Below are 12,988 nucleotides of genomic sequence, written 5' to 3'. Positions count from 1 at the left end.
TGTTAAGCAGTGTGCTCAGCTATCATCTGACAGGTAAAGAGGAGCCAATGAAAGAGTTTCAGCCTGAAGAGACTCGGTCAGATCGAGAGTTTAGAAAAGACACTGTAGAGCATGGAACGAGTGAGAGAATAAAAACAGTGGGCCAAGTAGAAAAAGATTTCTTAAGATTAGTGTGGCCCATGCACTAAAGACAAATTCATAGTTGCTCATTAAACACAAGTACATGCAAGATGAAACAAGCCAGTCAGAAAAATAAATGAACACAAGTACACACCACTGTATTTGTATTACACACATCTACACACTTATGCAAAGAATCACACACTAATAGCCACAGGCAGAACTTGCCCACAGAGTTAAGAACAACAAAGAGGAAGCACCACATACTTGGACTTATTGAGACTGGCCTCAGCTGCAGCTGCCTGGAGCAGCTGGGTTGATTTGCTGGCAGGGACCCCAAAGACTGCGCTGTGGGTTACGTCACTGAGAATACGCCTGTGCCCAGCACGTTGGGTTTTGGGGGATGAGGGAGGAGTGAGAGATCCAGCTTTCTGCCCCTGGACGGCAGGAGGTGGGGTTGTCTGAACCTTTGGCTGTTGTCTTACTGGGGCTTGAATCTGCTAGGAAGAGAGATGGAAAGTGTTTCATTAAATTTAAAAAAAAGTTAAAGGGAAAACAAATAGATAAGTGTAACAACAACAAAAAATGCCACATGAGCGCTAACATGGGACTTGAATGGCTAAGTTTAACAATAACACCCAGAAAGAAAAATCCAGGCTTTGACAATCTGTGCTGCAACTTTAAGACCAATTACAACTTGGTATTTCTCTGATAAACATAAATTTCCATCTTCATCAGCAATAATATACAGGGTAACCATATGTTAACCATCATCAGCCCAGAGCATAAGAATGCAGAAACTATTCCTAGCTGTAAAGATCTGGAATTTATCAGAAAGGACCACTTTCTATTTCCGGAGACACATACAAACCCAATCAGGATGCTTCCAAAGGGCAGGCAATAGATCCTATCACCACAGAGGCCAGTGAAGACATACCTCCAGCTGAAACACATTTAAGCTGAATAATTTCTGCTAAGAGATCCCTCACTCTCTGCCATAGGAAGACCACATGTTGGGAATGAGTCAGACAGAATTCTACTGTAATTAATAAACGTTACTGCTTTTTTGTTTGCTTTAAACTTCTATTTTAGTGGTACATGTGCAGTTTTTTTATAGAGGTAAACAGGTAAACTCGTGTCACAGGGGTTTGTTATACAGATTATTTTGTCAACAAGGTACTAAGCCTAGTACACAAGAGTTATTTTTTCTGATCATCTCCCTCCTCCCACTCTCTACCTTCAAGTAGGTCCCAGCGTCTGTTGTTTCCCTTTGTGCCCATGAGTTCTCGTCATTTAGCTCCTACTTGTAAGTGACAACATGTGCTATTCGGTTTTCTGTTCCTGCATTAGTTTGCTAAGGATAATGGCCTCTAGGTCCACCTATGTTCCTGCAAAGGCTCCATCCTCCTTTTTTATGGCTGCATGATATTCTGCGGTGTATATATGTACCACATTTTCTTTATCCAGTCTGCCGCTGATAGGATTTTAGGTTGATTCCATGTTTTTGCTATCATGCACAGTGCTGCAATAAACATACACATGCATCTGTCTTTATGGCAGAACAATTTATACTCCTCTGAGTATATACCCAGTGATAGGTTTGCTGGGTTGAATAGTAGTTCTGTTTTTAGCTCTGTGAAGAATTGCAGAGAGCTCTGCTTTCCACAATGGTTGAACTAAGGTGTTCGTACCACTTGGAGAGTATTTTTCTCTCCTGTTCTCCAAATGCAACACACTGAAGACCAGATGCCTCCTTCAGGACCTTGCCCTATAACAGCAATCTACAGACACTAAGTGGTTTGTACCTGTTTAGCTATACCTCCCAGGGTTCTGGCAGACAGTTTTACTTCCACTTAGAATCAAAGAATGTGAGAGCTGAAAGGGGTCTTAGAAAACAGAGATTTCAACTCCTGTACTTTAGAGGTGAGACCACAGCCCACTGAAGCCAAGTGCTCATTCAAGGTCACAGGGTTAATTGGAAGCAGAGCCCATGTCTTCTGACTGTGGCTTATAACTCTTTTCTGCACCATGATGCCGTCCAATCCACACAGGACTAGAAACAGGGAGGAGGGAGGGACAGACCACAGGAGAAGGAATAAAAAGACTCAGATGTCTATCTTGCTGAAGATTTTTTAAAAAAATAAAATATGCAATTATAAAAGGAGTATAATCACATCATGAAATATAAGAATACAGGAAAGAGGCTTCTATTCCACCACTCTAATACAACTAGATACAATTCTTACATTTTTGGTGTCTTATATTTTAAGTCTCTTTTCAAGTACGTAGTTTTTTCCATAATTTCACAATTCTTTTAACATTACCTCATGAGCATTTCTTTTCATACTGTTGTACAGACTTTATAACCAAGGTATTAATGGCTACACAGTTGGGTTCCTCAGCAATTTAAGTTGCTTCCATTCTTTGGGCTATTACTAATAAGACTTCAGTAAACATCTAGGGCATATGGCCATTTTCCCTTTGCCAATTACTGCTTTACGATGGCTACAGGGTATGCTTTACCTCCACTCACTTGCTTCTCTAGATTAGCTCTGCCAAGAGTCAGTGGAGACAGGGATGGGTCAAAGCTGAGAAGCTCTATGGCTCCTGGCCAAAGCACGGTTTACTTCTGTTTCCTCTCTGTCCCCAAAACCACCTATCCCAGAGCAAAGTGTTCGAAGTATTTTTTCATCCAGAGAACATGGAGAAGGTTCATAATTCATTCCCAAGACAGTGGACACTTTTGTCTAGGAAAAGCATAGGGGACTCTCATAAGAAGGGCAGTCAGTAGTAGTTGATCATTTTATCACCCTGGATAAGCATTTGTTATAATCAAATTTAAACATGGATCAGGATTCTTTGATTCTTGCCCCAGCTCTGCTACGATCAGTCTGTTTGTCTTGGGCAATCATTTTCTAGTCTGTGCCTCAGTTTCCAATTCCATAAAATGAGAAGATTGAACTAGTAATTAAGGTCCCTTCTAGCTACATTGTGTACTAATTTTTAAAAAAACTCTTTTTCCACAAACAAGAGGAACTTTATCTCCTGTTAAAAATACAGAGACTCACTGTCTACTCCATGCCTTCAGGAAGTCTGAGTTGTTTTAGAAACAAAGGTGTAAAGACACTAAACACACACTTAGCTGAGACTTAAAGAAGACAATCTATTTACAGCACTGCTTCCTTTCAAAGGGATGTAGGTTTTCTGGTTTAAGATGGGAGACAAAACTCTATTAGAAATCAGTCCTCAGAAAGATGGTTTCTTACTTTTTCTTTGCTTGTCTAGTAGTTGGACTTCCCTGGGAGTAAGAGGGTAGCTGTGACACTCTATCAGCTGGGTATGCAAAATGCCTTTTTCTAATACCATAAAATTTTCTATCACTATCACTCAGAAAAATATGAGCACAGAAAAAAAGCCACTTATTAAAGGCCAAAGCATGATGTGCCCGTGTGTGCTGAAACTGTAGAGGACAATTAGAAGAGGGGTTCTGATGCCATACTCAGCCAATATCTAAAAGTGAACATGCCCAATTTCTAAATTGACAAGATTGCTCAAATGACTGGATACTCAGATGCTCTAGTACCCAGGAGGACTGCACCAGGGTAAATGGTCCCAGGTAAGCAGGTACTTGACAGGAGCTGCAAAGTAAACTTAAATAATGTGGTGAGTAATGTCATCCAAAACAAATAAGCACAGCATGGAGGACTCAGGGCAATGGTGGGGCCACACAACTTCCAGAGCCTAGAAAGGACATAATGGATCAAACTGCCCCTTGAGGAAGGGAAAGGAATTAGCTCTAATCCTACCCTAGGTCCTTGACTGTTCAAAGTGACACTGACAGAGATGATGAACAGACCTTCCTGCTAGCCTAGTTTCAGAGTGATAAAAATTAAGAAGGTTCTTCATCAGTAGCCTAGAATCATTTTTTTAAAAACCTCTATCTTCTACAGAACATCTCATACTATTCTTGGATATATCAAGGAAAGTTCAAATATTTGAACCACAGGGTGGGAAAGAGACCTAGCCCCTCATCAGCTGCTGCCGTCTTTCCCACCCTTTCCCTAGCTCTCACTGCACACTGCTCTCCTGCTTTTGTGCTCTGAGCTCTGGTTGATTCTTACCGCTGGCTCCTGGGCAGGGGCTGGCTGTGGGGCTGCAGCTGGCTGTGCTTGAGGCTGCTGTCCTGCAGCAACAGTGGGCTTTTGCTGCAAGGCAGCTTGCTGAGTCATCAGCTGTTGTTGATGCAGGGCTGTGGCCAGCTGCTGCTGCTGTTGCTGTTGTTGTTGCTGCTGCTGCTGCTGCTGGTAGAAATTCTGCATTAGCTGCTGTTGCGAGCCTCCTTGGGACACCACAGGGAACTGAGCAATGGCTGGTTGCTGGGTTGCTGGATGTACTGCCTGAAACTGAGCGAGAAATGAGGAGGTAAATAAGGGCCTGTCCCAGAATAACAGTCACAAAAGACAAATGTCTCAGTAACAATGAAGACCAGTGCTAAAGCCAAAGGCAAGGGCAAGTAGAAAAGTCTTTAAGCTATATAATCCCAGCACTTTGGGAGGCCAAGGCGGGTGGATCACGAGGTCAAGAGATCGAGACCATCCTGGTCAACATGGTGAAACCCTGTCTCTACCAAAAATACAAAAATTAGCTGTGCATGGTGGCGCGTGCCTGTAGTCCCAGCTACTCAGGAGGCTGAGGCAGGAGAATTGATTGAACTCAGGAGGCAGAGATTGTGGTGAGCCGAGATTGCGCCACTGCACTCCAGCTTGAGTAACAAGAGCAAAACTCCATCTCAAAAACAGAAAAAAAAAAAGAAGAAAAAAAAAGTCTTTAGGCTAGACCTAAAATCTCATGATGGAGACCTCAGGGCATTAAAATATAACACGGCAGTACCTTACGCCGCTAGGCTCCATCCATTGCACCAGGCTGCCTCCTGCACTACAGACTGGCCTTCCAAGGGGGTTTCTGGGCCTTGCATAAGGGAAGCTATCTGACTAAACATCACGTGACTCCATAAGCTAGAGTATAGCAGGAGCTAATAAACGATCTCCTAATCACAGAAGTAATCCTTCTTATAAAGGGATTTGAAGTAGCCAAGATTAAAATGCTTCCCTACCTGAAGAGGATGAAGCAATGATGACACTGAAAAGAATAACCTAAACGTTAACTCAACTATTAAGACTCATCTCAAGTCTTCTTAAAAATTATTTCCCAAGAGCTCTATTTTTATCAAACTTCCTTAAACATCCAAAATAGTCAGTATACTCTATGACACTTTTTTTTTTTTTTTGAGACAGGGTCTTGCTCTGTTGCCCAGGCTGGAATGTAGTGGCACAATCTGGGCTCACTAAGCCCTTCACCACCTGGGCTCAGGTGATCATCCCACCTCAGCCTCCTGAGTAGCTGGTATCATAGGTGCACACCGCCATGCCTGGCTAATTTTTTTTCTTATTTTTTGTAGACACACAGTCTCACAATTGTTGCCCAGGCTGTCTCAACCTCCTGGTATTAATTTACGACAGGGTATGCTTTACCTCCTGCTTCAGCCTCCCAAAGTGCTGAGATTACAAGCACGAGCCACTGTGCCTGGCCCATACTTGTTACATGTCTCTCTAATCCCCACTGTTAAGGGTTATGTGCTACGTACACAAACAGAGCTCAAAATAAGGGCCTGCTGATGAACTAAGGTCAAGACTGTATCTCTGAACATCCCATATACTGTTATGTAGTTATTAGAGTCAATTGGGAGGATACTGTCTGTCTACTGGGGCAAAGTTAAAGGTTTAACAAAGTAGAAAATGTCAAAAAAAATAGCTGTCTATAAAACAGCAAAATAGTGGAAACAACTAAATGTCTATCAACAGGAGACTGGCTGATTAAATAAACCATAATGGATATATCCTGAAGGAAATATCAAATGAAATACTCTGGAATCGTAAATAGGAAAGGGCAATATCCTCTATATATGGGTTGGTGGGAGATGGAATTTTGCAGATTTAACTTTGAAACTATGTAAATGTTTTACAAATCCATGAAACAGAATTAAACTAAAATTTAAAAATCAATAATTAAAAATCAAAAGCAAAACCATGCAAATAAACCAGTTTATCAAATTGGTAGCTGAATGCTCCAGAAAATAATGTGATAAACATTCTAAGGGTAAAAAGGGCAAGGAAATCTTAAACTCTTTTCAGTAATCATATGGTTATTGCTATCTTAAAACGATAGATCAATTAATTAACTACGTTAATGCTGTTAAGACTCAAGATTTCCAGATAAAAATACAACAAAATCCAAGAAGTTAAACAGAAATCCAGCAATTACAAATCCAAATTAGGAATACAAACCTGAATTCATAATGCCTATTCTCTAACAAAACAAAACAAAACAAAACATATTTTCTAATTGTCCACTGAGAAGGCCTAGAAACAACAACCAATCCATTAGGCAAATGGTACCTCTAGCATCAAAACTGGTTTCTAAACATTATTTCCACTAAAAAGAAACAGAGCTCCTAAGAAAAATGGATGATTTCAAGTCGAGGGCTGTATGATCCTAGAGGGCAGCATGATCCTAGATAGCAAGGAAATCATTAAACACCACTGGAGTTACATCCAAAGGATTTAGGAGTCAATTTGAATAGACTTCCGCTGGCCAAAGTTGGGACAATCTGAGCTTTAAAATAAATTTTTAAAAACTGCAATATGCGAGGCACAGTGGTGTGCGCCTATAGCCCCAGCTACTCAGAAGGCTGAGGCAGGAGGATTGCTTGAGCCCAGGAGTTCTGGGTTGTAGTGTGCTATGCCGGTTGTGTGTCTGCATTAAGTTCAGCATCAGTATAGGGAATTCCCAGGAGCAGGGGACCACCAGCTTGCCTAAGGAGGGTTGAACCAGCCCAGACTGGGAATAGAGCAGGTCAAAACTCCTGTGCTGATCAGTAGTGGGATCCTGCCTGTGAATAGTCACTGCACTCCAGCCTGGGGAACACAGCAAGGCCCCATCCCAGTTGAGTCTGTCAAGTAGCTAGGACTATAAGCATGTGCCACTATGCCTGGCTAATTTTTATTGGTAGAGATAGGGGGTCTCATTATTTTGCCCAGGCTAGTCTCAAACTCCTGGCTTCAAGCCATCCTCCCACCTCAGCCTCCCAGAACACTGGAATTACACACATTAGCCAATGAGGTTGGCATACAAAAAGAGCAATGTATTCAAATATATCAAATATGTTAAAATCTAAGAATTCCTAAAGATACTAAACTCAACAAAACAAAAACCTCACTGTTCACCTTTGGATGCTAAGATGGAACAAATTTATTACTCTGAAAACTAGTAAACAAAAGGAAAGGATCAAGAGTTTCTCCTGCCTTTTCTGTATAAACAATACCTCAGGGTAACTAAAGAGTTGATGAAAAAATTTCTTCATGGAAAACTTCCAGCCCCCAAATGAAGAGGGTTAGAATATCATTGTACCATTCTTGATGAATTAAGGAACCTGGGAAATTATCAGCTATGGCTGCTAAGCTAATGGGGAATGTTAAACAAACGGATCAGACAGACAATAGCTCAACACACTGATTGATCTTTTTCTTTTTCCTTTTTTAAATGTTTTTGGAAAACACGGTCTTCAGGGAGATCTGAAAATACATGCTCCCTGATCTTAATATTAATGAAATAGAGGCGGACGAGGCATTATAGACCTTCTGACACCATGCAACAGGAAGAACAAAGAACAGCTGTCAGATTGAATCGAATACTGAGTAAGCCTCAAGAAATTACCAGTGTACATGGAAGATGGTCAAACACCTCAAATGACACCACAGCATGCAATCAGCTAAACCCAGAATGCAAAAAATTCCATGAGACAAATAATCCAGTTTCTCTGAAAAATTAAATGACAAAAACGAAAAAAAAAAGGGGAGAGGGAACCTATGGATAAAAAGGGACTTAAAAGATATATCAGCCAACCGCATTGGCTAATGTGTGTAATTCCAGTGTTCTGGGAGGCTGAGGTGGGAGGATGGCTTGAGGCCAGGAGTTTGAGACTAGCCTGGGCAAAATAATGAGACCCCCTATCTCTACCAATAAAAATTAGCCAGGCATAGTGGCACATGCTTATAGTCCTAGCTACTTGACGGACTCAGCTGGGATGATCACTTGAGCCCAGGAATTGGAGGTTGCAGTGAGCTATAACCACACCACTTCACTTCAGCCTGGGAAACAGAGCAAGACCCTATCTCCAAAAAAAAAAAAAAGATATACTAAACATTATAAAATGAATACGTTCATAGTAAAAAATGTGAAAAAATATACGAAAAGATAATGGAAAACAATATAGACCAACTTAATACAATCTGTTCTTATTGGATACTGATTCAACCAAGCTAACTTAATTATGAGACATCAGAAACAAACACTCATGCATATTTGATAATAAGAAACTATTGTTACTTTTTCCTCTATTATGATAATGGTGCTACAGTTATATTAGAAAAAAAAAGCAGTCTTTAAAAAATAGCTCTTGTACTGATGTTCCTCAATCAGGTGACAGATTCCTCATGGCCTGAGAAAAAGGATGAAGGGGTGTATGATGGATCCGCTTCTCAATGCTTTAGTATCTACATCTATGAGAAATGGTGAAGTAATGTTTCATGGCTCTCTGGGAAGATGCCTTTACCCAGTGGGCCTTGTCATAGTCATGACTCAGATATGCAAGCAAGGGCCACACTCTGACCACCTTACCTGCTGAGTCTGGGCCTGCTGCTGCTGCTGGTAAAATGTGCCCGCCGGCTGCTGCTGTGGTGGCGGTGGCTGTTGCTGCTGCTGTTGCTGCTTGAGGAAGAGTTGCTGCTGGTGCTGGGGTGTGGCCTGGGCCTGAGTGGGCAGACTCTGGGCCTGAGTGGAAGGCGTCTGCTGTGGAGTGGGAGGAGCCTGTGGCTGCTTGGCCTGAGATTGTGGCAGAGGCTGGCTGGGTGGGGCTTGGGGTTTTGGTTGGGGAACACTGGCTAAAAGGCCAGGCTGATTGCTGGATCCTGCAAAGAGAATAAACTCCACGTAAGGGCTCCAAACTCTTCCAGACAAAAGGGGCTTTCTGTGTTGCCAAAACAGTTAATAGGGGGTGACAAATGGGCAGATTATCCCAAGATACGTGTGCTCCTCACTGTCTTTCCACATGCTCTGTCCCACGTGGACTGTCTTTCTATCTTCTTGCTATATTATGTATTTCAAATTTTTTAAAACAAGGTTCAATATTGCCTCCTTAAGAAAGTATTCCTTTATTAATCACCCCATTTGGTCAATTACAACTTAAGTTGGCACCCTAAGTGTCCACATAGTCAACTGGCCTTTGGTACACATACCTAAGTTTTGCCCCTCTTGGCATGCAGCATGACAAAATCATTCCCTGGTGATTTACATGTAGCTTATCCCAGTCTGGATGCTTGACTATAAGTAGATGGCCACCACATTCAGCAAAAGCAGCTTCCTGGGAGGTTTCAGTTACTTGATATTTTGGATCAATCCTTCTTATGAAACAAAACTCATTCATCCCATTAGAAACAGAATACCAAAACATGAAGGTGTGGTAGATACTTCAAGGGCAAAGCATTAAGGAAACAATATTCCTCTGCGAATGTCAAAAGAGATGAGTCTTGTTTTTATTTTTTTGGGGGGGCATGTATGAAAATAAATCAGTTTCTTTGTATCTCAGCTAATCAGACTCCAAACTTCCTAAAATTGAATGTAACCTGTTTGCTAGTCCAAGCCCGTCAGCCTCTTCAGTTCTGTCTCTTCTAGGCATCTTTAATTGTTGATTTATTAGACCCAAGCAGGCATTTTTGTAGGCTAGGAGGCAAATGAATAGAATCATGCTTTCTACCCAATCATCTCCCTTGGCCCATTTCAATGTCCCAAAGTTTAATTAACAGAACAGGGAAGATACTCTGGACTGAAAACACTTTGGAAGAGTCTTGTTTCTTTACAGGCAAAGGGAAATATATGAAATAAAGTGGTAGGATAAGGTTCTAAAACCCAAAAATCAGGGCCAGGTCTAGAAAAAGATAGAGACAAGGGGCTTTAGTGGTCTTGGAGATCCATCCCAGAATTAAAGGAGGTTCCCCCTTTTGTCAGTCTTATGCCATACAATTTCTTTCTTTCTTTTTTTTTTTAAATGGGGTTTCTCTCTTATCACCCAGGCTCGAGTGCAAAGACATGGTCTCGGCTCACTGTAACCTCTGCCTCCCAGGTTCAAGCAATTCTCCTGGCTCAGCCTCCCCAATAGCTGAGATTATAGGTGCACGTCACCATGCCTGGCTAATTTTTTGTATTATTATTATTATTTTTTTAGTAGAGATGGATTATCATCATGTTGGCCAAGCTGGTCTTGAAATTAACACCTGACCTCAGGTGATTCACCTGCCTCAGCCTCCCAAAATGCTGGGATTACAGGCGTGAGCCACCATGCCTGGCCATTGCCGTACAATTTCAATGGCAGCTTCTTCCTGTTCCTCAAGGAACACTCTATGTGCCTCTAGATTCCAATCCTAAAGCAAACCAGGCTTTCCAAGATTTCCCTGTTGTCCTGAATAACAAAAAGGTGTACTGAGCTTCAAAGCAATCTAGATACTAACCTGCAGCTTGAGGTGGGGGCTGAACAGTGGCCCTCTTCCGGGGTGTCAGGGCCGGCTGGATGGGAAGGATTCCTGGGTTCGGCTGAGTCTGCCCAGCTTTAGGCCTCTGGCGGGGTGCAATTGAAGTCTCTGTGGTGGGAATGGGATCTGTCAGTCTAGAAAGGGAAAAGAGAAAGGTTCATACTAAAGTATGGGAAAAATGGAAGGATATGAGCAGAGGACACGATGCTTCCATTTCCACATCAACCCAAACCTTCCAGATCTGCTTAACTGACGCTTCCCAAAAGATCTCCCACAGGATGTCATTATGTTACCAGACCTTCTGAAAACAGGCTTGGTGGGCAAATAAATTTGTCAAACACTGATCAAAATATACTGAGTGGCTCTCCTTCTAGCAGAGCTTTTCATGTGTGAATATGCAAGGCATGGAGAATCTCCAAGAGAATGCTATATAGAATGCAGTGTTTCTCAAGCTTATTTCATCTTGTGGCCCTTTTACCCAGCACCTCCTAGGATTTCCCAAAATACACTTTGGGTGATGATGCAAAGACGGGTTTGAGGCACGTGGTTTTCAGATGCAGACAGAATTCAAACTGGGCAGCAACTAGCTGTCAAAGTGGTCTCTCTACAATGAAAAGCATGCAAATGAATGAATCCAACATGACACTAGAAGGAAAAAGTAAATAATTCAAGTTAAAGGATTTAAAAATGGAAATGTGACAGAAACTCCATTTCCTCCAAAATACATACTACTTTTTTTCCACAGTAACAAAAGTTTTAGTTGGGTAGAGGGTCACCCAGAGTAAAAATCACATTGCCCAGTCTCTTTTGCAAATTGCTATGATCCTGTTTCTAAGTCCTGGCATTACATGAGATGTAAGAAGATTATTATGTTGCAGTTTCCAGAAACCATAAGAAATAACTGGTGCATGTCCTCCGTCTTTCTTCTTTGACTATTCCTTTATCCTGCTGCTAGAAGCATTGCCTTCCGACAGACAGCCTTCCCAGCCTTTCCTGGCTCCCTCCCTGTTTTCTCTCACTTGAGCATTTCCCCAAATAACATCTTTGTTTGTTTAATCCTCTTTTGGCATCTGCTTTTTGGAAGTCCCTAGGGATTAACTAAGACCCAGAGAGTCTTCTGCTGTTCATGGACCTGATGCTTTGACCTACACTTTCCTAATGTGGTTGGAGCCACAGAAAGTAAAAAGGAAAGGGAGGCTGAGTATTAGGGTGGTGAATATGGCTAACCAAAGCCAGGACACATGTTTAGGATACCTTTTGCTTTTTGTCAAAGAGATAGGGTCTCACTGTATTGCCCAGTCGGATCCCAAATTCCTGACCTCAAGCAATTCTCTTGCCTCAGCCTCCAGAGCAGATGGGACCAGAGGCAGGTGCCACCATGCCTGGCTAATGTTTTGGATACTCTTGTACTAGCAACCTTCCTTTTTTTTTTTTTTTGAGATGGAGTTTGGCTCTGTCGTCTAGGCTGGAGTGAAGTGGTGCCATGTCAGCTTACTGCAACCTCCACCTCCTAGGTTCAAGTGATTCTCCTGCCTCAGCCTCCCAAGTAGCTGGGAATACAGGCATGTGCCACCATACCTGGCTAATTTTTATAGTTTTAGTAGAGATGGGGTTTTGTCATGTTGATTAGGCCAGTCTTGAACTTGTGACCTCAGGTTCTACCCTCCTTGGCTTCCCAAAGTGATGGGATTACAGATGTAAGCCACCAAGCCCCGCCGTACTAGCAACATTAAAATCTGCTGTTGTCTCATCTTTGCATTTCCCTGAGCCTACTGCCATGCAAAGAAAACAGCTTTAGAGTTCTTGATTTCTCTTTCAAATTTAGATCACGATATTTCATGATATTCCTCTTTGCATTCCCAAAGAACAGTTTCTGCCCAGGCAAAACAGAGCTTGCTTTCCTGATCTGTGCAGCCCCTGGTCATGAGAGCATACGTAAGGATCAAGAAACGCAGGCATCATTCCCTGCAGCTATGGCTCCAAGGAGGACATGTGCTCATGAAGGCATGTCTTACCTGGCCTTTGGCTGGGTCTTTTTTGCAGCTGCCTCACTGGCTTTCACTGGTTCAGGAAGCTTTGCAGGAATGGGAGAGTTCTATAGAATTGCAAAAAAGGGGAAAAAAAAAGGATATCACAGATTTCTTTCGCTAAAGAATAAGCAGTCTGATTGGGACTGAGAGCTGATGGAAACACATTTTGGGATCTTTTGGAGCAGTTTCCAGGCC

At 42.1% G+C, this 12,988-nt stretch overlaps 1 protein-coding gene and 1 non-coding gene across 21 annotated transcripts in view; both read right to left on the bottom strand.

Moving 5' to 3' along the window:
• Positions 1 to 12,988, bottom strand: part of AAK1 (AP2 associated kinase 1) — a 177,402-nt gene that overhangs the window by 48,143 nt on the left and 116,271 nt on the right. For 11 of the 20 annotated variants that reach the window (XM_054244862.2, XM_035272368.3, XM_054244864.2 and 8 more), the window contains exons 10-14: positions 12,779 to 12,858; positions 10,743 to 10,897; positions 8,857 to 9,146; positions 4,242 to 4,523; positions 388 to 620 (exon numbers count right to left, since the gene is read on the bottom strand). In XM_054244862.2, coding sequence (XP_054100837.1) covers positions 388 to 620; positions 4,242 to 4,523; positions 8,857 to 9,146; positions 10,743 to 10,897; positions 12,779 to 12,858 — 1,040 coding nt within the window. The remainder of the gene's footprint in view (positions 1 to 387; positions 621 to 4,241; positions 4,524 to 8,856; positions 9,147 to 10,742; positions 10,898 to 12,778; positions 12,859 to 12,988) is intronic. The other 9 variants (XM_078349150.1, XM_035272370.3, XM_078349147.1 and 6 more) reach the window with 1 other exon arrangement.
• LOC118147603 (small nucleolar RNA SNORA36 family) lies at positions 9,949 to 10,077 on the bottom strand. The gene has a single exon (XR_004734045.1). It is a non-coding gene; the product is annotated as a small nucleolar RNA SNORA36 family (small nucleolar RNA).

This window comes from Callithrix jacchus, chromosome 14 (assembly GCF_049354715.1).
Source record: "Callithrix jacchus isolate 240 chromosome 14, calJac240_pri, whole genome shotgun sequence".
Taxonomy (NCBI): Eukaryota; Metazoa; Chordata; class Mammalia; order Primates; family Cebidae; genus Callithrix; species Callithrix jacchus.
Note: the sequence above shows the minus strand (reverse complement) of the source record. Positions and strands in the feature narration are given on the sequence as shown.